This window comes from Manis javanica, chromosome 4 (genome assembly GCF_040802235.1).
Source record: "Manis javanica isolate MJ-LG chromosome 4, MJ_LKY, whole genome shotgun sequence".
NCBI classification, from domain to species: Eukaryota; Metazoa; Chordata; class Mammalia; order Pholidota; family Manidae; genus Manis; species Manis javanica.
In genome coordinates, this window is record NC_133159.1 from 123,723,358 (window position 1) to 123,750,578 (window position 27,221).

At 41.3% G+C, this 27,221-nt stretch overlaps 1 protein-coding gene and 1 long non-coding RNA gene across 2 annotated transcripts in view; one reads left to right on the plus strand and one right to left on the minus strand.

The window, feature by feature from the left end:
* On the plus strand, positions 1-26,837 carry MYH1 (myosin heavy chain 1). The gene is made up of 40 exons (XM_037026967.2): positions 1-95; positions 346-376; positions 1,858-2,105; positions 2,208-2,351; positions 2,472-2,628; positions 3,658-3,685; positions 4,466-4,574; positions 4,662-4,754; positions 4,891-4,954; positions 5,625-5,723; positions 5,815-5,918; positions 6,071-6,209; positions 6,421-6,539; positions 6,630-6,779; positions 8,600-8,770; positions 9,551-9,863; positions 9,945-10,021; positions 11,129-11,216; positions 11,299-11,416; positions 11,713-11,836; positions 11,925-12,061; positions 12,150-12,405; positions 14,484-14,726; positions 14,817-14,993; positions 15,823-15,968; positions 16,046-16,136; positions 16,222-16,611; positions 17,196-17,322; positions 18,838-18,956; positions 19,109-19,305; positions 21,776-21,959; positions 22,244-22,409; positions 22,505-22,629; positions 22,982-23,290; positions 23,378-23,581; positions 23,897-24,022; positions 24,109-24,279; positions 24,544-24,648; positions 24,771-24,866; positions 26,582-26,837. The coding sequence occupies exons 3-40, from the start codon at positions 1,902-1,904 to the stop codon at positions 26,732-26,734; spliced, it is 5,823 nt and encodes a 1,940-aa protein (XP_036882862.2). The 5' UTR covers positions 1-95; positions 346-376; positions 1,858-1,901; the 3' UTR covers positions 26,735-26,837.
* LOC118974017 (uncharacterized) overlaps positions 8,600-27,221 on the minus strand; it is a 32,326-nt gene continuing 13,704 nt past the window's right edge. The window contains exon 2 of the long non-coding RNA XR_005063609.2: positions 8,600-8,805. This is a non-coding gene — a long non-coding RNA (uncharacterized lncRNA). The remainder of the gene's footprint in view (positions 8,806-27,221) is intronic.

A 27,221-nucleotide genomic window follows, 5' to 3' on the forward strand; every position in this document is an offset into this window, starting at 1 on the left:
TAAGAAAGAGGAGGAGACTATGCGTTTTCCATATTTGATCCTATAAAAGTACCCTTGGAATGAGGATGGCTTGTCTTTCCTCATAAAGTCTCAAGGTAAGTGTGTGTAAGGACAGGGCTCTGTCTGGAAGGTGGTAAGGGATATCTGGCTGCCCACACACATGCCACACATCCTGGCTCCCACTGCCCCTGGCAGCCCTGCCAGTGAGGCACCGACTGACTCTGTAGCAATCTTAATTAGATGTTTTAGTGTTCTCAGGCATTTCCTGGTTCTTAATGAAGAATTAAGCTATTATTGGGAATTGTTAGAAGTTAATCAGAAGAAATCTGCTCTTTTTTCTTACAGTTCAGACCCACTTCAAGGTTGCATCTCTAAGGTAAGATTCTGACGTTTTTTCCTCATTCCTTGCAGGGTACAAAAAATCTTCTGCAGTGGTTTAGAGAGTGCTCAGGGGGTTATCAAATGAAAGCATTTCAATTTCATGGCTGATCATCCTTCCCTTGAAGAATGCTGAGGGGGACTTTAAAAACTTGTTCTCATTCATTTGTATCCTTTGTAATATATGAAAATATTTTCTCAGAGGCTTTATATGTGTTTTATACACAGTTTTTCCCATTTTTCACTGCAGTTTGTCTTTAAATAATTGAATTACAACATGCAATACATTTCAGGGTCTTATTATTCATTTATAGAGAAAATGTAAATGTCCTATACTACAGAACCATATAATATGAAAAACCTTGAGATGCTGTCTGAATAGACTGAATGCTTGCTTGGCAAAAGTAGCTTAAATCTGCATGTTGTTTCACAATCTGTAAAATGGAAACTTTGAAAAACATGATATGGAAAGCAATTGTGAGTGTTTTCATCAGGACAAACATTTTGTGTTCTCTGAATCACTGTAGTGTGAATGGGAAAATGTAGAACAGTTTATCCAAGTGCTTTGAGTTTTCCTGGAAAAGATAAGATTATTGTTATAAAATAGGTAACCTATGATCATTATGGACAGGTTTAATGAATGTCAGTTAAAGTGGCAAGAGACAGATCTTAAAAAAAGTTTTATGAAATATTAATGAGAATCTTAATAAATAAGGCAAGAAAACAAAGATAATAACATGGTATAATAAGTGTTTGAGAAATACTGAAGTGAAGAAGCTGACTTCATCAAAATTATGATATAGGAATCAGAGAAATTGACATACGATAGAATATTTTTTAACAAAACAATCCAAAACAAAGCTCCTCACATTTCTGCTTTCCTAGATCAGACAGTCTTTGTAAATACCAAATCTATAATGAAAAGATTTTCACCATGTACAGAATAGTCCCTAGAATTTTAGCAACATTTTTCTATTGTTCTTTCAATTCCCAAAGCCAGCTTTGAGCTCTTCCTGGTATCCATCAGGTGTTGCAACAGGTGTGAAGGATGCCCCAAATGGAAACATAGTCCCTGCCTACAAGGTGCTTATAAATCCAACTGGAAGATAAGAACTAAAAGCAAGAAAGGTGTAGAACACCCTGCCATCATCATAGCTTTGTGTTCTGTATAAGCCTGTGATAGGCAGCATATAAAGACTAATATACATAAAAAAGGAGACAGAGAAAGGGGCTACAATCATCCATCAGCTGGGCTAGGAACAACAGTGCCTTTCCAAATGCAAGATCAAATACCTATCACCACCGACCCAGCACCAGAGACTTGACATTTCACCTCTAACCTAGTCACGGAGGTGGTCATGTGCAATTCAATGCTGAGTGCTCACTGGGTCAGTGGAAAAAGAATGTTTTGTTTTCTTAAAATGTGAATCTAATCATCCAGTTTCTGAATTTCAGTAATATCTTTTCTTCCTCTGCCAGGCAGGGTTTTCAACTGGGCTGCCATCAGTAAATAACCTGCAGCCATGAGTTCAGACCAGGAAATGGCTGTATTTGGGGAGGCTGCTCCGTACCTCCGAAAATCTGAAAAGGAGCGCATTGAGGCCCAGAACAGGCCCTTTGATGCCAAGACATCTGTCTTTGTGGTGGAGCCCAAGGAATCCTTCGTCAAAGGGACGGTCCAGAGCAGAGAATCAGGGAAAGTGACCGTCAAGACTGAAGCGGGGGCAGTGAGTGAAGTCCCAGGACCCAGCAACATTTGATTGATTCTTTTTTTTTTTTTTTGGTTTGGTCACTCAGTTGACATAACAGTCACCTTTCCTGTTTACCAGACTCTGACGGTGAAGGATGACCAGGTGTTCCCCATGAACCCTCCCAAATACGACAAGATCGAGGACATGGCCATGATGACCCACCTGCATGAGCCCGCGGTGCTGTACAACCTCAAAGAGCGCTACGCAGCCTGGATGATCTATGTGAGTTCGTTCTCATGGCCTTTTTGTTCATCCAGGCAGTCAATATTTTTTGAAAGGTAGTGGATTGTGAAGGTCCTCATAAAGTAATCATATTCCTGTTTTTTTTTCTTTTTGGTGCAGACCTACTCAGGCCTGTTCTGTGTCACCGTCAACCCCTACAAGTGGCTGCCGGTGTACAACCCCGAGGTGGTGACGGCCTACCGAGGCAAGAAGCGCCAGGAGGCCCCACCCCACATCTTCTCCATCTCTGACAATGCCTATCAGTTCATGCTGACTGGTGAGGGCTCGACAGTTTTTCATGCAAATCATTTTACCACCTACAATCACAAAATGTTAGAGCTAAAAATTTAGAAATAATCTAATGCAACCCCCTGGTTAGACAGAAGAAGTGATTGAAGCACAGAGGGGTACCTGCTGTCTAAGCTGGAACTAAAACCCAGTTCTCCTGATTCCACCTCTGGGATTTTACCTGACCATCCTACCGCTCCATCCCTATTAATTTGTTTATAGTCTCCTTCTGGTAAATACATCATTTATTGTATATATTTAGGTAAGGAGAGGAGATTAACAACTGAATCGTATTGCCTGAAGAGAAATGAAAAATAAGTATTCAATCCTTTTGTGCCTAAGTTTCTTGTTGATTATACATTTGATACTTTAGAATTATTGTTATCCCTTTACAGTCATCAGCAACCATCTCAGAGACGATATCCTCTCTTTGATGAAAGTGGTATTTGGAGGCTACATGAATATAAACAAGTTGTTTGTTTGCTTCCCTTAAAAGGATTTTGTTCTGACTGAGGAATCCTCGTCACCTGGTCTTTCTTTAGCTAGTGGCATCCTTTGGGGAAGGCTGATCAGAGCGAAGGCTCCAGTCTGTGGTCATGAGACAAAAAATTTTTTTTCTTTGTGAGGTCAGGTGAGGTCAGTTGATTCACTGAGAAACTAAATCTCAACCTTGGTTTGATTACTATTATTTTAACCTATTACACTACATTTCAAATCCTTAGCATATTATGTATTTTCCTGTTATATGCACTAGCCAGCAGACAGTATGTCACTGAAATCTTCAGATGACAACTAAATAACGTATCTCCCTTTGGAAAGTACTGCTTTCAATCCAGAAAAACACATTTTATGTTTCTCTTCCCCAACTTAATAATAATACCATAAATAACTTTACAATAAGCTACTGAAAAACTCCATTGAAAATGACACTTATACTCAATACCCTAAGTATTTCCCTATAGAAAGTTCTGTTTGTTTAGCTGGCATACATGCTGATTGTCCACTGTTTTTCTTCTAGATCGGGAGAATCAGTCTATCTTAATCACGTATGTATTACTATTCTGAGACTTACTAGTATTATATTCTCCCTGGGAAAATGACAAACCACACCAAGAAATTAGTTAACTCCCCCATATTAAAGCAATGGCACGATCAGGCTGGAACTAGATATTGCTTTCACTTTACTATAGGGTTTCAATGCACCAGAATATAAAATAACAATGTCCTAAGTTATGTCATTTCCTGCTTCAATCTTGGAGTTTCCACAGAACTTTCTTGAGAACAGGAGATGTAAAATCCCTTTTCTGCACATGATCAGAGCCCCGTACAGGGCAGTGAAAAACATACAACCTTCTGAACGTTGAACAGTTTGGGAATGTCACCAGTGGCTTAATTTTAATGTCTACTTGAAGAATGTCTATTCCCTCAAAGACCTACCTTGGGCCATGTCTTTATTCTAAGGAAGCTGAGGAACACATGCATTGCTTCGTAGAAGTTTTATTTTGTTTTGTTTTTTGTTACTTGTTTCATTTACTACAAAGTTGTTGAGTGGGCTGCTCTTTGGACCCCTCAAGCCTAGGCCTCAGCACCTAGAAGAGAGTCTGGCACATTTTAAACACTTAAGAACTATGTGCTATGTGAATAATGAATGAATTTCTCTACTTCTTGCCAGTGCAAAGCAACAGAATATGAGCAATACCAAGAGAAAGATCTAGGAGACTCTGACAAAGACATAGAAAGATAAATGCCTAAGGCAGTAAATGCTGATTGTAGAAATAATTTCATTTGTCACAAACCTTAACTTATGTCTGGTCACTGTTTGGCAGCGGAGAATCTGGTGCAGGGAAGACCGTGAACACCAAGCGTGTCATCCAGTACTTTGCAACAATTGCAGTTACTGGAGAGAAGAAGAAGGAGGAATCTGGCAAAATGCAGGTGGGTCTGATCGCCAAGGTCAGAATCTGGGCTCTTGGGTAAGAAGTTCCTGAGCCCCACATGTGAGGACTGCTCTTGCTCTTGCAGGGGACGCTTGAAGATCAAATCATCAGCGCCAACCCCCTGCTGGAGGCCTTTGGCAACGCCAAGACTGTGAGGAACGACAACTCCTCCCGCTTTGTGAGTCTCTTGGTCACAGGAGGGTTTTCTTAGCCTTTAAGCGCCAGAAAAAGCATGTCTGAATTATTATTTCAATCTCATCATTTCTGTGTACTTCAAGTTTTGCATATACCATCATCTTTTTTTCACTTGCAAGGGTAAATTCATCAGGATCCACTTTGGTACCACAGGGAAACTGGCTTCCGCTGATATTGAAACATGTGAGTAACAGGACCTTCCAAACAGAGTCCAAGAATGACAAATGATGGTTTGGAGGAACACTTTGAAGCTCCTGCCGAGCCCAGAGCCTGTGAAACACTAGTGGCTGCCAAACATGCCCGTGGTTAATGCCAATCTTATCCATAGCCCACAGTGTGCTTTATCCACTTCAGTCATGAATTAGTGATTCTGTAGGAACTGCCAGGAGCCGCTGGGCTTGTCTGAAGTATTCCAGCCTCAGAATGAATTTCCAATTTTTCTAAGAAAAAACTAACACTAGGAGTAAATGAGCTACCTACAGATTGAGTATATGTGATTTCTTCCTAGTCTGAGACTTGCTAAATAAATGTTGCCCTTAGTAGCCCCTCTATTATACAGTGAGAAGAGACCCTGGGGAGGGAGGGGTTTCAAAATCAATTATATTCCAAATGTCAAGGATCTTCAGTGTGAGAAATATATATGTCTTGGGGCAGGCATGCTTAAGTTTCTTTCTAGAGGTGGTGAAAGTAACTGGAATGGTATTTGTGGAGATGTAGTATGGGGTACCTCATGGGGACATTCAGCTGAAACCTCAAGGAGCCAGTGAGATTTCGCTAATGACCCCAAGTTCCAAAATCACTGCAGGAACTTGATAATGTTTCTGCATAATTCGATGTCTACTTTCCACTGCAGATCTCCTAGAGAAGTCTAGAGTTACTTTCCAGCTAAAGGCAGAAAGAAGCTACCATATTTTTTATCAGATCATGTCTAACAAGAAGCCAGACCTAATTGGTAAGAAAGAGCTTACATTTAAAAGCCAGAAGTTAATCATTATATTAACATCTTCTAATATAAAACATATACCCTGAATTCTATTTCCCAGAAATGCTTCTGATCACCACCAACCCATATGACTATGCCTTTGTCAGTCAAGGGGAGATCACAGTCCCCAGCATTGATGACCAAGAAGAGTTGATGGCCACAGATGTAAGTTACACATGTAGTTTCTTTAAAAAATCCACTATATGTGGGAATGACAGTAACAACTTACTGCAGGTGTGGTTAAGGTATAGCATAAATTCTCCTAAATAAGTTAGTGTCTTCTGACCTAACTTTTGCCCTCTCATTCCCCCTGATAGAGTGCCATTGAAATCCTGGGCTTCACTCCTGAGGAGAGAGTTTCTATCTACAAGCTCACAGGAGCCGTGATGCATTACGGGAACATGAAATTCAAACAAAAGCAGCGTGAGGAGCAGGCTGAGCCAGATGGCACGGAAGGTACCATATGAACTTCCATCTAGTTTTAATAAGAGAATATAGGCCAAAAATCCCATTCCACACTCATGTCTCCTTTACAGCTGAGCTTCTGATGAAAATGTGCAAGTTTACCTCCCACACAGTCTTTCTAAAAAGTGATTCATTACTCTGCCCCTGTGAATTGTGGAGCTCTCAGTAGGTCATGTTGGGTACCTGAATTGTGTCTCTGCAGTTGCTGACAAGGCGGCCTATCTCCAGAATCTGAACTCTGCTGACCTGCTCAAAGCCCTCTGCTACCCCAGGGTCAAGGTCGGCAATGAGTATGTCACCAAAGGCCAGACTGTGCAGCAGGTGAGTGCGTGACCTCAATGAATCACACACATCCCAGGCCTTTGCAGCCTGTCTTTAATAACACCAACAATCATTACTCTGACCCTGAAGGTATACAACGCGGTGGGTGCTCTGGCCAAAGCCGTCTACGAGAAGATGTTCCTGTGGATGGTCACCCGCATCAACCAGCAGCTGGACACCAAGCAGCCCAGGCAGTACTTCATCGGGGTCTTGGACATCGCTGGCTTTGAGATCTTCGATGTGAGTTAATATTAGATAAGGTCCATGAAAAAAGAGCTTCATTACAAGCTAAATTGACACATAAAGAAGCCAAAAGTTCATGAAAGGGCATGAACTTGGGAAGAGACAGATCTGGACTCAAACTCCACCTGTCAGTTCTTGCCTATGTGACCTTGCATAATGGAAAAAGGGTATCCGACCAGTCACTGGGCAAACTGAACTAAGACTGTATGTACGCAAAGCACCTAGCACTCCAAATAACACACTCACTTCTGAGATCTTTCTGCCAGTTACAAGATTTCTGAATGCCCTAAGCACCACCCTCAAGTGTGTAGATGGCATTTGGTAAATGATAAAGAAGGTGGTGAGGGTAGCATTGGTAGCCAAGATGCCAGTGGGAAAGACAGTGACAAATTCAAGGAAAGATTTTAAGATTCCTATCTGCCCTGCAATATCCAGGTGTAAGAAAGGAAATGGCATTGTAAGGAAACTCAAATTCATTTGCCTAAGCAAGAATACCTCCCAGGTGGTTTAGGAAACAAGGTCACCAAAGTCGCCTACCTGACAGCAGAATCAGTGTCTGATCCACAAGCTGCATTTCTGCACCTTTTTCTGAGTGACTGATAGATGCTGGAGGAAATTTTCTGTGCTTTAGAGACAAGAGCATTTCCAGGGATTCCCAAGCCCACATGGGAAGAGAGTTATAATCTAGCACCACACAAGAACAGAAAAGCAATCCACCTTTTCTCAAATTAGAAAACCAAAGACAGTGTCAATTTACAACCTCTTAGCATATTTTTAGTAACAGCTTTATTAAGACATAATTCACATACCATACATTCACCTATTTAAAGTACTTAAGGCAATAGTTTTTAGTATATTTACAGACATGTGCAACCACCGCAATAGATTTTAGACTTTCATCACCCCAATAAGAAGCCCCATCCCCATTAAGCAGTCATTCCCCCTCCCCTCTCGCTCCCAGTCCCTGGCAGCCACTAGTCTGATTTCTGTCTCTATGCATATACCTGGACATCTCATATACATGTAGCTATACAATATATGGTCTTTGAATGACTGGCTTCTTCACTTAGCTCATCCATATTGTAGAACTTCTTTGACTTCTGTGTATGGTGAAGCTGCTCTGACACAAGAGCATTCCCAGTGTGTGTTTTCATCTAGGTGTCCTGAATAGTGAAGCAGAGCTGGTCTCCTCAAGTTCAGGAACAGCTAAAACACCGGCTCTGCTGTTAGAGCCAAGCCTCGCTGCTCACATGCTTGCATGCTCCTCTTGCACTGGGTATTTAACCTCTCTAGCTGTTTTCTCATCCATGAAGTGGGCAAATAGTACCACCATACAAGGTGGCTGTGAGGATTAAATGCAGTAACTTATGCAAAGCACTTAGCACAGTGTATAGAATATGGTAAATGTTCAGCAAATGTTACCTGTTGAATTTTTACTACCATTATTAATAAGAACATACAGACCCCAATGGCTCAGATATACACTTAGCTAGTTATATAATATAATCATAAAGAGATAAATTACTAAGAAACCTCTGATCAACAAATATAGATACTGTCAAAACCAAACAACTGTTTTATTGCACAGGAAAGCATCACTCAGAAACTGTTTACCCCTGTTGAAGAGAGACTTCCAACAGCTTGCTGACACTTCCTGGCTGGCGGCCGCAGAAAAGAAAGAGAAAGGGCCTGCTAGAGGCAGGATAAAGCCACACCATCCTAATAGGGCAGTTAGGCTAACCAACCAAGAAGGGGCCCTTTCAAAGAGAAGCTTTTATTATCAGATGAATGTTAATTTGTATTTTCTACTCACTTAGTTCAACAGCCTGGAGCAGCTGTGCATCAACTTCACCAACGAGAAACTGCAACAGTTTTTCAACCACCACATGTTCGTGCTGGAGCAGGAGGAGTACAAGAAGGAGGGCATCGAGTGGGAGTTCATCGACTTCGGGATGGACCTGGCTGCCTGCATCGAGCTCATCGAGAAGGTTCGCTTGCGTAGTTCATACCGCAGATTATAATGCTGAATAGTATTTAAAAGAAAATCATAAAATCTTGATATATACTATGGTACAAGGTTTCTAATTTTAAACAAAATCAGGAAAAGTCCTTCTTTTGCCAAGTTTGAGGCAGGTGTTCTGTTAAAAGGGCACTGGATATTCTCTGTAGATTGCAGAAGTATACATTTCCCCATAATTTGCAATGCAAAGTCTTATACTTAAAGTCATCATTCCTTAAGAGAAAGCACTGATGAGAATTATTTTTTATGTATTATTTCTTTGTCATCCTTACATTCACTATTACTGGCAATTAAAATATGGATTTCAGGTACTTTACAGCATAAGCTGTCAAACTTCAGTTGTGCCAAAGACTCACCACAAGTATTTCATAAAATTGCAGATTTCCCTAATCTCACCTTAGATAGAGCCTTGGTATCTGCATTTTTTCCCCCAAGTGATTCTGACTAGTTTGCAAATCACATTTGGCAAAATATTGCCCAAAAGCATTTAGGGCAAAGACACAAACCCCACAAGAGCACACCTTTCATTTATCACACTGTCCATCATATCCCAAAGCCTGACACAACACCTGGATCTTGATAGGCACCTGATAAATATTTACTAAATTATCAACTCTGACCAAAGAAGTAAGTTTTCATTAACTATGGGAATTGAAGGATGAATCGACTCAAATAGGATCATAATGTTACATATATTTCTACAAGCAGACAAAATTCAAATAGCATTTCTTTCTTTCCATTCTTTCAGCCGATGGGCATCTTCTCCATCCTGGAAGAGGAGTGCATGTTCCCCAAGGCCACGGACACCTCCTTCAAGAACAAGCTGTATGAGCAGCACCTTGGAAAGTCCAACAACTTCCAGAAGCCCAAGGTGGTCAAAGGCAAGGCCGAGGCCCACTTCTCGCTGATCCACTATGCAGGCACCGTGGACTACAACATTGCCGGCTGGCTGGACAAGAACAAGGACCCCCTGAACGAGACAGTCGTCGGGCTGTACCAGAAGTCTGCAATGAAGACTCTGGCTTACCTCTTCTCTGGGGCGGCAGCAGCTGCTGAAGCAGGTAATTTTCAACAGAATTAATCTTTTATTTAATGTATAAAACATAAACTCTGATTGTTTATGCTTTCTCTGCCCCCTGTAGAAGCCGGTGGTGGTGGTGGAAAGAAAGGCGGTAAGAAGAAGGGCTCTTCTTTCCAGACAGTGTCTGCACTCTTCAGGGTACAAAATTCATTTTCTCTGTCTAATTAGATTCAGAAAATTAAGCTGGACTTTATTTATGAGGAAGAGGGAGTAAGTAAGCTTGCAAGGATTAGAACTGGGTGTGACTCAAGGAGACAGGTCAGCTGGTAGTGGTATAACTGAGTCTTAAAGGGTAGTAGTTTGGGTAGTTTGGAAGGGATGTCTCAGTGTATAGGAGATGCAGACACCAGGAGAAATGAGAGTGAATTGCAGATGTCGGTATCAGATGGTAAAATTCTACTCTGCGGCTGGAAAATGAGGTCATTTGATACTTAAGAGGTTCTGTTGGGATAGGACCGAGTAAAACATGAGATCTGCTTGAACCGAGGAAGCCTCCAAATGATGTAGGTGCTCAGGTGTATATTGCCATAGAACTGAAATGAGTAGATTTTGAAAGTGGAGGATGAAGAACAGTGGTGGGAACTGGAGCCTGAGTTCTAAGGAGGAAATAAGAAACCAGAAGTGATACAAAATTTTCTTTAAAGAAATTTACTTTTCTTTTGACAATTTCATCTGTAACATCTGATGTTCTAGTTATTCTGAAAAACTAGGACTTCCATAAGTTGGAAAACCTCTTACACTTGGTAACATGGCTGTCAGTTTTCTGCCAGTTTCCAGAAGGAGGCATTAAAAGACCACTTCTATGGAACACACAGTTTTGTAACTATGATAAGGAATAAGCATGTGATAGAGAAGCAGATACAAATGAAAGCCAGATAAAGAAAGAAATGGGAGATTTGGAAGAAGACACTGAATTATTTGTAAAACCAGACCACATAACTAGGCAAAAGAGTAGGAGTGTGTTCGGAATGTCATGCTAAATTCACAACACATGCTAGGAAATCCAATGGCAGTGAATAACCTCTTCCACAGCTAGACAAAAATACGTTTTTAATGCATAAAATAGGAAATAGAAGGACATGTTGGGAAGTGGAAATTCCAGAGATAACTGTCCAAATTCAAATCTGGATACTATTCATTAGAATCGAACCAATGTCATAGATCATGAGGAACAGAAGAATGTCCATAAATATGAATGGATGACAACAGCACATTTGTAAACCAAATATTCAATATATTCCACAGGAGAATTTGAATAAGCTGATGACCAACTTGAGGAGCACCCACCCCCACTTTGTGCGGTGCATCATCCCCAATGAGACCAAAACTCCTGGTAAGACACTTCTGATACCCAGACGGGCTCCAGTGTGTTTGCTAAAGGCCGTGAAAGAAGGCACGTGTGTTCTTCCTGTTAGGGGCCATGGAGCACGAGCTCGTCCTGCACCAGCTGCGGTGTAACGGCGTGCTGGAGGGCATCCGCATCTGCAGGAAGGGCTTCCCCAGCAGGATCCTCTATGCAGACTTCAAACAGAGGTCAGGCTTTCTCACTGTGAATTATTTCAAGAGGTTCTTGTTATTTACTTTAATTTTTCACTTAAAGAATCCTTTATCCCTTTTATTAAAACTAAGCAGAAGAGAAATGCAACAGACTCTGCACTGACATACCAAAAGTTTGACACTCTTTGAATATAAAGGGAATAGATATTGAGGTAGATGTGATTGCTTGTGTATGTTTGTTAGACTACCTGAGAGCTTTGTGGCTTCCATGGTAGGGGGAAGGTTTCTTGTTGGCAACACGCCTCTATTATTTATTTGCTTGACTTAAACAGATACAAGGTATTAAACGCGAGTGCTATCCCCGAAGGACAATTCATTGACAGCAAGAAGGCTTCTGAGAAGCTCCTTGGGTCCATCGATATTGACCACACCCAGTATAAATTTGGTCACACCAAGGTAATAGTCTCTAAAGCCTGCCAGATGCTATTCCTGTCCTCTCAAAGTTTTTGCAGAGTTTCTGAGCTGCAGTTCTGCCCCCACACAGGTCTTTTTCAAAGCTGGTCTTCTGGGGCTCCTAGAAGAGATGCGAGATGACAAGCTGGCCCAGCTGATCACACGAACCCAGGCCAGGTGCAGAGGATTCCTGGCAAGAGTGGAGTACCAGAAGATGGTGGAGAGAAGGTATTATTATAGATACTTTACTGAATCCCATGAGCCTAGGCCTTTTAATTCCGCCTCCTGGCTTTGAACACTTCTGTTTCTATCACAGGGAGTCCATCTTCTGCATCCAGTACAATGTCCGTGCCTTCATGAATGTGAAGCACTGGCCCTGGATGAAGCTGTATTTCAAGATCAAGCCCCTCCTCAAGAGTGCTGAGACAGAGAAGGAGATGGCCAACATGAAGGAAGAATTTGAGAAGACCAAAGAAAGCCTCGCAAAGTCTGAGGCCAAAAGAAAAGAGCTGGAAGAAAAAATGGTGGCTCTGATGCAAGAGAAAAATGACCTGCAGCTCCAGGTCCAGTCAGTGAGTATCAGGCCCATTTCCTGCACCTGATGCTAAAACCGCAGTTCAGTACTTGCTAGGGAAAGGTCTAGAGTCCACCTTACTGAGGGAGTGATTATAAACCTTTCCTCATTCACAGCTCCTTAGAAGTTCTATAAAACTTCACATACAATATTACTAAATAGTACTTGGTAGGACTCCTTGCTGTTGGAGGGAAAAACAAAGGCATTTTTATTTTCCCCCTATTGTTTTTCCTAGCAGAATGTTGGCAAGAAATAAGGTGATCTTTGCTCTCTAAGAGTCTCCCTACTGTAAATGCAAATAAGAGCAGTGAAGAAAGAACAATATTGACAGGGAAGGAAAGAGACTTTATGATAAAAATATATCAGCTTGGAATCAATATTCTGAAGTTTTACTTCTGTGACCCTCTGGTAACTTCTAACTCTATCTTTAGAATCTCTAATATCTGAAAGGACAGGACCATTGCGAGGATAATGGCAATGTTTTTTAAAGGTAGTGTTGATTTTTACACAGGGCATGAGAAATAGGGTTGATGTTCTTGTTCTGATGTCCCAGTAAATATCAGAGGCTTGGGGAGAAATATTTGATCAAATGACACTGTCTAACCCACTTTTGTGACCCAAATGAGGAGAGAATTTCAGCTGCTGCTACTAAAATCAACAGAAACATAGGAGATTACCCTCTACTTCTCTGAATTCAGAAGGGAATCTTCATTGGTCCCCTTGAGCACATAGGTCTTGGTCACGCAACTAGAAAATTTAAAGACAGATGCATTGTGACTTTCCTTGTAGTTGATGTAGAACATCATTTTCCAAACTGAAGAGATGTTCATCACACCTTCAAAAATGAAGGGATAATCATAGAGGGTATCAGAGTTTGATCCACTCATGCTCCTCTCCTTTGAATATGCTATGACTCCTTTTTAGTGTTTGTCTGTCAACTGTCCATTTAACAAATACTTAATGAAGGTTCAAGCACTAAGAATATGACTCAGACCAAGAGACACAGTCCCTGCCATCACAGTTTATATTCCAACTCCCATTTCATCTCCTGAGAAACATACCAGCTGCTTGTCTACACACTACCTTTCAACACTTCAGCTCCCCATAGTTTTTCCACGTGCTCCCCTTAATTCCCAGCTACTCTGTCACTGCAGGACTTATCTTCCCTGTAAGTCACCTTTCTGATATTACTCTGCTCTCCTAGCAACCTGCAAGACACCCAACCACTGCGTTTGTTTTTCATACACTAAAGTTTTCCAGAAATAATATTAAATTAAAAAACTGATCTGAAGTTATATACCAACCCATTAAATATAGGTTATTGTGTAGGAACAGAAGAAGTTTTCCTCAGCCCTCTTAGAGTCCCCTGGCCTGGGTCTGAAAATTAAACTGACAAAGACAGATTAACAGAAGAAAAGCACACACATTTTATTCAATTTTTTCGTGGACACTGGAGCCTTGACAAGAGAATAAAGAACCAAAGAAGTGACTTATATCTGTTAGACAAAGAAACAATACATTTGTGATTAATTAACAGGACAAAGGGGTTGGAATAAGGGTAGTAAATGGTAAAGAAGTAACCAGGAAGATAAAGGTGAGTTTAACAAGTTTGTTTATACAGTCTTCTTTGCCCTAAATTCCCCATCTCTGGTGATATGAAAGTCTTCTATCCTCCTAGTACACAGAGGGTGCCATTCACTCAGGAGTTTTATGTCCTGTTTCAGAGAAAAACGGGAAGGGGAGAAGGTCAGGATGGGCTTCCCACTTCTGCCATTTTTCAAACTTCTCAGCTTGAGATACTCATTTTGCTAGGGTGCCATGCTCTGGGATAGTGTGTCCTGAACCCCAAGTATAATTGTATCATCATTTCACCAAGAACCATGACATAAATTCCTTCTTTTAAAATCCTTCATTGCCACAATAGGAGCCCAATAAATATCTCCTAAATGATGGAAAGCTAAGAAAATTTAAGAAAAAGCTTTAAAACACAATTTATTTGTTTGATTTCAAGATATTAATAAAATCTGAAAGTGTCCAGAGGATTAAAATCTAAAACTATCTATTGTCCCTTCTCAGGAAGCAGATAGCTTGGCTGATGCAGAGGAAAGATGTGACCAGCTGATCAAAACCAAAATCCAGCTGGAGGCCAAAATCAAAGAGGCAGTTGAGAGGGCTGAGGATGAGGAGGAGATCAACGCCGAGCTGACGGCCAAGAAGCGGAAGCTGGAGGACGAATGTTCGGAGCTCAAGAAGGACATAGATGACCTTGAGCTGACACTGGCCAAGGTGGAGAAGGAGAAACATGCTACAGAAAATAAGGTACGAAACACATCCTGCACTACCACGGGGAGGTTCTGCCATCCAATAAGCTACTTGGTGGCAGAGATACTCTCTTCCTTAACCTTCTAGGTGAAAAACCTCACCGAAGAGATGGCGGGCCTGGACGAAACCATAGCTAAGCTGACCAAGGAGAAGAAGGCCCTCCAAGAGGCCCACCAGCAGACCCTGGATGACCTGCAGGCGGAAGAGGACAAAGTCAACACCCTGACCAAAGCTAAAATCAAGCTAGAGCAGCAAGTGGATGATGTAAGCTGAACATCTTGTCAAAAATAATTTTTGATTTTGTAGCCAACCAAGCAAGCATAGGTTTGCAGTCTTAGGATGTAATGAGCACCTTTCACGTGCTCCCAATGAACAAGTAGTATAGGGCCTCATCCCTGCTATAAGGACTGAGGTGGACACCCAAGAAGTCAAAAACATCCATAAAGTCAGCTATGAGTAACCAACAATACAGGTAAAAAGAATTAGGGGAAGAGTAGTTTAGTGTGTTCACCACAAAAAGCTGTATGACCAAAATGAGTCTGGGCTGGGCCTGAAACACCAGGGGCTGTGGGAAGCTATAGCAGAGGGGAGGTGCTCTAAGCGGGGAGTGTGGCAAGAGCCAAGAGGTACTCATCATCCATAAAGGTTTCTCCTACAGGAACACATGGGATTCTGAATACGGAATGTGGAGGATAAATTTGGCTTTAAACATGATCTGATACTGAACAGAGAACTCACTGTAAATGTCTAAGTAAGGGAGAAATTGAGAAAGGTCATGGTTGGGAAATCTTGCTATGGTGTCCATCCAGGGTGGTGAGGTAGTCACAGTGGATTCCAGTGGGGACATATAGGTGGCATATCTCCCTACTAGTTTACTTTAATAATATGGTGATGAGGTACACTTCACCTTTGCAATGATGATGAATGCTTAGACTAGGTAAATAGTAATGAGAACAGAACAGATAGGGCAAACTTGCCTAATTCATAGAAGAATCAGCATAATTTCCTTATATGAGTTAAACGTTTACAAATTCAAGCTGGGACAAAAGGTGGTAACATTCCAGGAACTGTATTCATGGATAATTAATTTTAGCTTGAAGGATCTTTGGAACAAGAAAAGAAAATACGAATGGATCTAGAGAGAGCAAAGAGGAAACTGGAGGGAGACCTAAAATTGGCTCAAGAATCCACAATGGATATAGAAAATGACAAACAGCAACTTGATGAGAAACTTAAAAAGTAAGACATAAGACCAAAGTTTCTTGGGGAAACTGCATTAATATTTCTGCGACTGACATAAAGTGCTTTTCTAAAAGGAAAGAGTTTGAAATGAACAATCTGCAAAGCAAGATTGAAGATGAACAGGCCCTTGCAATGCAGCTACAGAAGAAGATCAAAGAGTTACAGGCAAGTCATAACCTCTACCTTTTCTGGGCTTTCCAGATATCCAAACTGCCATGAATTCACACTAACATTGATATGTCTCTCCCAGGCCCGCATCGAAGAGCTGGAGGAGGAGATCGAGGCGGAGCGGGCCTCCCGGGCCAAAGCAGAGAAGCAGCGCTCTGACCTCTCCCGGGAACTGGAGGAGATCAGCGAGCGGCTGGAAGAAGCCGGAGGGGCGACCACGGCCCAGATTGAGATGAACAAGAAGCGGGAGGCTGAGTTCCAGAAAATGCGCAGGGACCTGGAGGAGGCCACCCTGCAACATGAAGCCACGGCGGCCACGCTGAGGAAGAAGCACGCGGACAGCATGGCCGAACTGGGGGAGCAGATTGACAACCTGCAGAGGGTCAAGCAGAAGCTGGAGAAGGAGAAGAGTGAGATGAAGATGGAGATCGACGACCTGGCCAGCAACATGGAGACTGTCGCCAAAGCCAAGGTACAACCACGGTTTAAGTCTTAAAGAGGTTTCTGCAAGACAGGCGTGAGTGAGTTTTCCCAGAATAATTAGTAACTGGCAGGAGACTAGGCAGTGGGGTGGGGTTGGGGGCAGCTTGGGTGCTCATTCTTTAGGTGAAAACAGCCACATAGCCACACCCAAAGAATATGCATAGTGAAAATTAGGCTCCTTCAAATAAACATAACTCAACTGTACATTTTGAGATTTTTAAAAATACCTTACCTTGATTAGACTTTTTGTTTTTCCCTCAGGCACAAATTAATCACTTTTCAAAAAATGCTCATGGGCTAAATCAAGCATCATTATACTCATATCACAGTTAAGCCATTTGAGTGAAGACATAAATTCAAAAAATAATTTAGTGGCAGCGTGTTCAGACTATGTATCCCATTACTCTCTCCATCACAATCTAAGGCTTCTGTCGTTTTAGTTTGTTTATAAAGATAGTTTAGTCTCAAAATAAATGAGTACCCCAGCTACTGTGCATGAATGCTTGGACTACTGAAAATGTCTATGATTTAAATATTTCTTCATATGCCTTCTACCACTTTTTTTGAATACAGGGAAACCTTGAAAAGATGTGCCGCACTCTAGAAGATCAATTAAGTGAACTGAAGACCAAGGAAGAAGAGCAGCAGCGGCTGATCAATGACCTGTCGGCCCAGAGGGCGCGGCTGCAGACAGAAGCAGGTGGGCCACGGGCTAGCCCTGACCTTGAATGATAAGTTTGTCTTAGATGCTCAATTTGCCAAAAAGCTCTGCATTGACTTACTGGAGATCACATATTACCTCCCTGGGAGGCACCCACTCATATAAGCACATTACTGGCCGCTGACTGGCATGGACATTTCTTTTTGTTGTTTTTAATAAAGAGATTCAGGACCTTTTGTTTTTTAACATCTTAAAGCAGATTTGACTTAAATCAAAAAGTTACCAAGTTAAAACTGTCCCTTTCCCAGTATTTACTTTCACTTTTCAAAATGCTTGCACAAGTTATTCATTAAGTTTTCATCCTCATATAGCCTGTATTATTATCCACATTTTAAAGGTGAGATTATGGTAGTGCTGAAATGACTACCCCACGAGTGCTGACTCCAGTCTTCTTCCTGAAGTCTTGCCAGTTGCTAGCAGCTCACCAGTTAAGCAGGGAAATATTCAGTAGGACAGTCCAGGATAGGAGCATCCAGGTGAGGTCCATAGTATGCATTTGCTCCTCCCCTATTAACTCATCCAACTTTCTACCAAAGTTCTACCTCCCTAAGTGAGAGATAACAAGATAGAAATTGTTTTATGGGTCATTTGGACTATTAAAGGAATAAGCAGTTCAAAGTGTTGGAGAACCACTTTAGTGTTTCATATTCATTCAAATAGTTCTTTCTAGAACAAAGCTCTAAGATTTTTATTATTGATATACAGTGGTTCAGTTCACTTCATTAGGCTGTATTCTCAAAGAATCAATATGCTCCTTGAGTCTCTCTTCATCAGTGCTGTTGCTCCTAGTTGTGTGGGGAAAAGAAAGTTGTGCTTCTTATTAAAGACTAAATAGATGAGATTTCCAGTTAACCAGTTCAGAAATGATGCTGAAAGGTTTCCTCCTTTAAATATAACATAGTGTATTTTCTGAATTATGGTACTTAAAGATTTGGAGACAAATTTAAATGCCATTTAGTTTAGGAACTGATTAGCTGTCCATAAACCAACTCATTCTGAGGATGGAAGGATACATGACCATTCATTAATATAAAAATGCTTCCAGGGTTTTCTTTTGGGCATCATTTCCACTTACAGAGGGAATTGCTCAGAGTCTTCTCTTTCCAACAGAATAACTCATTTCAATCAATTTTGAATGGCAGGGACACTAGTACAACACTACTGCCCTAGACAAAAAGCCCTGGAATGTTTTGCTGGTTTGATCTATGTTTCTTCTCACGTACTTCATCAATTTCTATTGTGATCAAATAATCATAAATATCTCCTGAAATATTCTGTATTGCTCTTAAGCACATAATCTGCCTGAAAGTTCTCCACACCTCTAATTGTTATGCAGATTTGCTCATCACATAGGTTGCAGTGGATGTTGTGGTTTGTTATGATCTGTGCTCCCCATCATATTTCAGACTCAGCTTCCTTTCCCTGATCCAGTGTTTAATTTAGAGCTTTAATTTCCAAAGTAAGGTGGAGTTTTCAGGATCTTGGTCTTTGTAGGTGAATATTCACGACAGCTAGATGAAAAGGATGCACTGGTGTCTCAGCTCTCCAGGGGCAAACAAGCATTCACACAGCAGATTGAGGAACTGAAAAGGCAGCTTGAAGAGGAGATCAAGGTAAGCCCTATATATATATTGCTGCTGTCATTTTGTTTTTGAGGTTGTTTTTGCCTATTTCTATAGATTTTCATTTGGTAGTGTACAGGAGCTTAAGGATTAAATATCACCTTCAAAATATAAAATTAAGTCTCCAATCTCTATGTTCTCAGGCCAAGAGTGCTCTGGCGCACGCCCTGCAGTCAGCCCGCCACGACTGTGACCTGCTGCGGGAACAGTACGAGGAGGAGCAGGAAGGCAAAGCCGAGCTGCAGAGGGCAATGTCCAAGGCCAACAGCGAGGTGGCCCAGTGGAGGACCAAGTACGAGACGGATGCCATCCAGCGCACTGAGGAGCTGGAGGAGGCCAAGTATGTTCTAGACTTAGTTAAAATGGAAATATCTCTGTTGCCAATCAAAGTGCATGTGCTGTAAGCCTATATAGGCAAATGTCCATTGTTCCCAAAATAAACAAAACCCTAGGGAGAAAACATGTGTGGACATAAGTCTAAGCAAGGAAAACTACTATTCTAGGTTGTCTAGGGAAATAAATCATGCTAGAGAGTATAAAGAGAAAGGCAAGAGGAAGTTGAATGATTAGTTTTGAAAACGGGAGCTTTTGACATCACTCTGTGTATACAGGTGTAGAGAGAATAATATGTTACTCATACTCTTTTGTGTCTCTCCTCCCCCTTATTCACTAATGGCAAAATTGAGGCATGATAGTTATGTAAGAGAAAAATAATCAGGCTGTAGAGCATAGCTCTTCCTCTTGAGATGTGGCTATGTGGAGGGGAAACATAGCTATACGTAGGGGGAAAAAAGAAATATATTCTTAAAGACTAAAAAGCAAACATAAAATTCTCTAATAAGAAATAAAAAACACTCTTTTATAAAGGATTAAATATTCAATGCAATCAAAAGTCCAAGACTGAACTGTAAGACAAAGTGGGCAAGAAGGGACCTACTTACTTACAGAAAGTTTAAGGAAAGATTTAGTCATTTATTCTGTGAAGAGTGTACAGCCATATAGTTGGAATTATAACATTTTGGTGGATGCCTTAGAAGAGATTCAGAGTGGAGCTCTCAAAGAAAATTATATTGGTTTGGGAAACCTACTTTTTATTAAATGACTGATAGAAAGAAGAAAAAATTAAGAGACACAATTGGCCAAAACCAAGTGCATTTCATTGGGATTCAACTCATCCAACATTTGAATATTTAACATGTGACAGCCTACAAGAATACAAAGATTAGCAAGATACAGACTTTTCCATCTGAAGATCAAAATCCAGTGGAATCACAAATCATCAGGGAAATGAAAATCGAAATTACAATGAGCTATCACCTCACATCAGTCAGAATGGCCACTATCTACAAGACAAGAAATAACAAGTGTTGGGAGAATGTAGAGAAAAGAGAACCCTGCTACACTGTTGGTGAGAATGTAAATTGATGTAGCCACGGTAGAAAGCAGTATGGAGGTTCCTCAAAACACTAAAAATAGAAATACTATACCACCCAATAACTCCACTTCTAGGAATTTACCCAAAGAGAACAAAATCTCTGATTCAAAAGATACATGCACCCATATGTTTATCACTGTGTTATTTACAATAGCCGAGATATGGAAACAACCAAAGTGTCCATCAATAGATGAATGGATAAAGAAGATGTGGTACATATACACAGTGGAATGTTATTCAGCCATAAAAAAAAAAGAAATCCTGCCATGTGTTACAATGTGGATGGACCTAGAGGGTATTATGCTAAGTGAAATAAGCCAGAGAAAGACAAATACCATATGATTTCACTTATATTTGGAATCTAAAAGCAAAACAGAACAAATTAAACAAACAGCAGTAGATTCACAGACACTGAGAAGTGACTGGTGGTTACCATGCAGTAGGGGTTGGGGTGGGTGGGAGAGTGAAGGGAATAAAAAGGCACAAAATTTCAATCATAATGTAAGTTGGTCATGGGGATGGAAGTGCAGCATGGGGGATACAGTCAGTGGTTCCATCTATGTTGACAGATAGTAACTGCACTAGTTGGGGATGAGGATTTAATAATGGGAGCAACTGATGAATCACTGTGTTGTATACTTGAAACCAATGTAATATTGTATATCAACTATAATTCAATATAAAAAGGAGGGGAAAAAAAGAAAACATCATGCTGAGTAAAAAAATCCAGTCACAAAAGACCACATGTATGATTTCATTTATGTCAAATTTCCAGAATAGCAAGTAATTAGAAACAAAGTAGATGAGTGGTGGAGAGGGGCTGGGGCCGAGGCATGTGTAGCAGGAATGGGAAGTGAATGTTATTGTGTAAAAAGTTTCTTCTTGGAGGCTGCAAATGTTCTAAATTCAGATTGTGCTGATGGCTCAATAACTCTGACTATTCTAAAAAACAGTGATCTGTCTACTTTGAAAGGGTGAATTATATGGTATGTGAAATACATTTCAATAAAAATGTAAATACATTTTTTAAAACTCCAGGGGAGACAAGATGTAAATAGCAGTATAAAGGTATATATTAAAAGTCTATAAAAGATGAATATATCAGTTACCTTGAAGGGTAAAACATTAGCTTGGGCTGATCATGATGGCCTTAAAACCAGCCTTTAAAGTATGGTGATACTGAAATTTGGGTTGTTTTCAGTATTTGCTTGGTAGGAGAGCAGGAATGAGTTAATACATAACTGTATCTACAAAATAAACTTGAAAAGCAAAGTATCAGGAATCTGACTATAGAAATCCCTCTCTGGTACCCGCTTTGAAACACTCAGTTCTGCTGGTGGTCATTCACTTCTTTCGTCCTTATTTCACTTTCTAGAAAGAAGCTGGCCCAGCGTCTGCAGGATGCCGAGGAACATGTGGAAGCCGTGAATGCCAAATGTGCTTCCCTCGAGAAGACGAAGCAGCGGCTCCAGAATGAGGTGGAGGACCTCATGATTGATGTGGAGAGAACAAACGCGGCCTGTGCAGCCCTGGACAAGAAGCAAAGGAACTTTGACAAGGTAATTCTGCACCAGTTTGTGGCTCAGCATTCAACATGTGATTAAAGATAGCCTGCCACCATCAGTGTGCCTTACTCCAACCATCTGAGGGCTGTTCTCAGTAGCTCCTGCTCCATGGTGGGTGGAAAAAGAAGCAGGGGAGACTGTTGTGGTTCCTACTCTGGTCACTCATAATTATTTTTCAGTCCCAGATCATCTCAACTCTGTTTGAGAGTTGCCAGAATAAATGGTCCATTCCATCAAACTTTCTCCACTAAATGTCTTGACTATTCCTTGCCCCTCAGGTCCTATCAGAATGGAAACAGAAGTATGAAGAAACTCATGCTGAACTTGAGGCCTCCCAGAAGGAATCTCGCTCCCTTAGCACAGAGCTGTTCAAGATTAAGAATGCTTATGAGGAATCCTTAGACCAACTTGAGACCCTGAAGCGGGAAAATAAGAATTTGCAACGTGAGTACATTTTACCTTTTCATTAACAAAAGATTTGGAAGAATGTTTTCCCTCACTGATCAAATTTTTATTTTCATATTTTTGTTGACCAACAGAGGAGATTTCTGATCTCACTGAGCAGATTGCGGAAGGAGGGAAACGTATTCATGAACTAGAAAAAATAAAGAAGCAAGTTGAGCAAGAAAAGTGTGAACTCCAGGCTGCCTTAGAGGAGGCAGAGGTAGACATTTTATTGTACACTCTAAAACAATTCCAAGAACAGTTACGGTGTACTGCATGCAAGAACTGATGAATCAAGAGAAAAAAGTAATTTTGACTCTGTGTACTAAGTATGAATTGACCATGTATACAACTGACACAACTGTATGTCAGGAACTGTGCAAGACACTGAGAAAACAAAGATGAGAAATTAAGGATATAAAGTATATAAAGCAAACAACACCTTGTAGAAATTTCTATACCAATGGCATAAAAATATGTTATGGCATCACAAAGGTAGGAAGATAATTCTCATTTCTAGGATATTATACACTTCCATTCCCTGCTAACATCACCCCTTGCTGTCCATTAAGGCATCTCTTGAACACGAAGAGGGAAAGATCCTGCGCATCCAGCTGGAGCTGAACCAAGTCAAGTCTGAAATTGATAGGAAAATTGCTGAAAAGGATGAGGAGATTGACCAGCTGAAGAGAAACCACATTAGAGTCGTGGAGACGATGCAGAGCACCCTGGATGCTGAGATCAGGAGCAGGAATGATGCCATCAGGATCAAGAAGAAGATGGAGGGAGACCTCAATGAAATGGAAATCCAGCTGAACCACGCCAACCGCATGGCTGCTGAGGCCCTGAGGAACTACAGGAACACGCAAGGCATCCTCAAGGTAAATGGGAGCAAGAGATGGTCCCAGGATGGCTGGAGTGACTGCAGCCTCGAGGACAAGGTGTCTCAATGATCATTCATTCTACAGGACACCCAGCTGCACCTGGATGATGCCCTCCGGGGCCAGGAGGACCTCAAGGAGCAGCTGGCCATGGTGGAGCGCAGAGCCAACCTGCTGCAGGCCGAGATTGAGGAGCTGCGGGCCACTCTGGAGCAGACGGAGAGGAGCAGGAAAATCGCAGAACAGGAGCTCCTGGACGCCAGTGAGCGCGTCCAGCTCCTCCACACCCAGGTGAGTCAAACAGAATAGTGAAAAGCACAAAGGAATGAAAGTGAAATTCTTGCTCATATCTCAGCACTATCTAAAAAGGTATTCATAATGTTCCATGGAGAATAAAGTCTACATTTAACAATTTTTAGATTAACAATATTTTTGTGTATTTGAGTTGTGACATCCACAGTTGATTATCTTTTAAAAATATTGTCAATTCAGATAACCTATGAAACAAGGAGGGATACTAGGTTAACTTAATTAACAAGTTTGTGAGTTCATTAGAACATTGGGCATCCATGTACTTAATATTTCTAAATTCAATACTTTAACCAGAACACCAGCCTGATCAACACCAAGAAGAAGCTGGAGACAGACATTTCTCAAATCCAGGGAGAGATGGAGGACATCATCCAGGAAGCCCGCAACGCAGAAGAGAAGGCCAAGAAGGCCATCACTGATGTGAGCAGAGGGCAACGCCATGGTCAATGTGGATCTCGGCGTGCTATCGCAGCTCCATCAACTGGCTTTGTTTTACTGCTGCTTAGGCGGCCATGATGGCCGAGGAGCTGAAGAAGGAGCAGGACACCAGCGCCCACCTGGAGCGAATGAAGAAGAACCTGGAGCAGACAGTGAAGGACCTGCAGCTCCGTCTGGATGAGGCTGAGCAGCTGGCCCTGAAGGGCGGAAAGAAGCAGATCCAGAAACTGGAGGCCAGGGTGGGTCCTCTGATCAACACATGTCCCATTTTACTCCAATCCAATGCATGGTTTTGAACACCTAGCACTGCTAGATGATGTGGGGAATACAGAGATGAATGAGAGATGATTCCTTGCTACCCAATAGCTTTTACAGGGACAATTGGGGATCAAAACTATAGATAAAACAGAGTAAAAGAAGTATTATGGGTCATTTGACGAAACAGAAATCCACTGACTGAATGAATCATAGCAAATGTCTTTAAAATGCCCATCTTCTTGCAGGTACGTGAACTTGAAGGAGAAGTTGAAAGTGAACAGAAGCGCAATGTTGAAACTGTCAAGAGTCTACGCAAACATGAGAGAAGAGTAAAGGAACTCACTTACCAGGTAAGAAAAATGGTCTGGCTCGGTTTGCACCCTAGTCTGCAAGGGATCAAAAGCCAAATGTACAACAATATGTGACGGTATTTGTTCTTTTAAGAAAGTCACTCTTTATATTATTATTTCAGACTGAGGAAGACCGTAAGAATGTGCTCAGGCTCCAGGATCTGGTGGATAAACTGCAAGCAAAGGTGAAATCTTACAAGAGACAAGCCGAGGAAGCGGTAAGTTCAGAACCCCTTGGGGTGACTGGACAGCCTCCAGTCTCAGACATATCCAGGCCAATTTTGTTAAAGCGTGAAAGAAAACAAGGGTAAAGTGAGGAAGGATCAAAGGAAAATAGCCAGTGATGTCCAGAAGAATGAAAAAAGCAACCATTTGATGAGCCAGAGGAAAGTGTTCTAGGGAAGGGGAACAGCCTTGCAAACTTTTGAGTGGAAGAGAGTCTGGTTCAAGATGCTGAAAGAACAAGAGAGAGAGAGCAGTACGGATGGGGCTGGAGAGTGAGGCAGGAGGCAGATCACAGGATCATTCAGGCCAGGATAAGAAATCTGGATTGTCTTCTACGTTCACTGGCACTGGGGCCTCCTAGGACACTGGGGAGCCACAGGAGAGCTTTCAGTTGGTTCAGTCATGCCCTGATTTCTACTTCTTAAAAAAGAGTATTTTGGCTACTATGTGGATAATGGATGGTTAGGTAACACAGGCAGGCTCAGGGAGACATTTGGGGGCTTTTAGGGTGATCCTGTGGCTTGGATCAGGGCAGTAGTGGAGCAGATGGAAAGATGTGGAGAGAGTCAAGATGTATTCTGGAGGCAGAAACCACAAGATGTGCCAACAGGTCGCACTTGAGAGGTGAGAGAAAGGAAATCAAGGGTAGCTCATCAAGTTCGTGGATGGTGTAACAACTACTAAGGAGAATTAAGGAAAGACCAGATGCACAGGGCAAGAAGGAAACAGGAATTCTGTTTTGGAAAAGTTGTGTGAAATGCCATTGTATACATAAGTGAGCATGTGAAGTAAGCAGTTAAATATTAATTCGTATCACTGGATTTTTCAGCCTCCACCTCATTTCCCGAATCTGTGATTAATCTGAAATAATTATCAAATAATATGGATTTCCTAAATATGAAAATATGGATAGACATACTTACATATCACCAATTAGTTCCTTTGTTCATTTACAGCTTTTACATTTCTCCTGACCTCTAAAGTCTGAGGGAGAGAGGGAATTAACCTCTCTCTAGATCCTACTTACCTCATTTGTACCAGGAAGTCCTGAGGTTTTTTTCAAACTCTATTGTATAGTGATTCTAAATTTTATCAGTGTTCTAAATTGAATGCCATATTTTGGACAGTTCTTAATGAGCCTTTAAAAAAGAACGATAACCAGACACTAAACCAGAATTGGTCTCCTCAATTCACTGTTATATATTCAAACATAATCAGAGACCACTAAGACTATTCTAGGAAACAATCAACTTGTCAGTTAATTTCTAAACAGCATTAAGTGGCCATAATTTATACTCAAGTGGCAATAACTCATATCCAAGTCTATTAATTTGGTATAATATAGACCGCATACCTGCATTCTTAAGAGATCTGGTTCCGTTCTCAGGATTCTGAAAAAACAAGTTGGACACTGGCTTACATAATAGTAGTTCCAAGATGTTTGGACTTTTTAGAACTTTTAGAAGTTCTCCTTTTAGAACGTCTTGGAGACAAATGTCATGGGTCCCTCCTTGTTATCCATGAGTTCAAGAAGCAAGAGAGGAGTTAATACCAAAAAAAATTATTCAAGAGTATTTCTCCAGGTTCTTAAAAAAGGTTTACTAGAGTGAATCATTTTTAAGTAAAAAGAAATTCAAGACCCATTGACTTAAGAAGCTAGAAATTCTGAACTTTTCTCCCTTCTAAATGCATTCTCCTTCATTATCAGGAGGAACAATCCAACGTCAACCTCTCCAGGTTCCGCAAGCTCCAGCATGAGCTGGAGGAGGCCGAGGAGCGGGCCGACATTGCCGAGTCCCAGGTCAACAAGCTGCGGGTGAAGAGCCGGGAGGTTCACACGAAAATCATAAGTGAAGAATGATTCCAGCCAGTTGCTAAGTGACCAAAGAAATGCACAAAATGTGAATATCTTTGTCACTCTGTTTTGTACTTAATGATTTTTGCAGATAAAAAATTTATCTGCAGGGAACGTGTGAGTCTCTTTTTTTCCCCCATGGTCCATTATGTTTTTATGCACCAAGAAAAGAAACAAACAAACATTTTGCTTATATCTTATGGAGAAGGGTTTAGCCACCAAGAATAAAACCTGACAGGAGCAGCCAGGCCCGTCGCAGGTAGTGAACGCCCTAAACCATGCCTGTCTCTGTGGGAAGCAGGTGACGGCCTGGGGCAGATCCCAGGCATACAGAACATAAGACTATTCGGTAAACCAAACTTGGCAAAGCATCAGTTAGTTATCAGAAAAGCAGATTTCTGTTAATTGAGGCACTGATTTTCTTCATAAAAGAGTAAGAAATCCTTGGTCCCAAGACTAAGTAAAAATAAAGACACTAATTACCTGCAGAGAA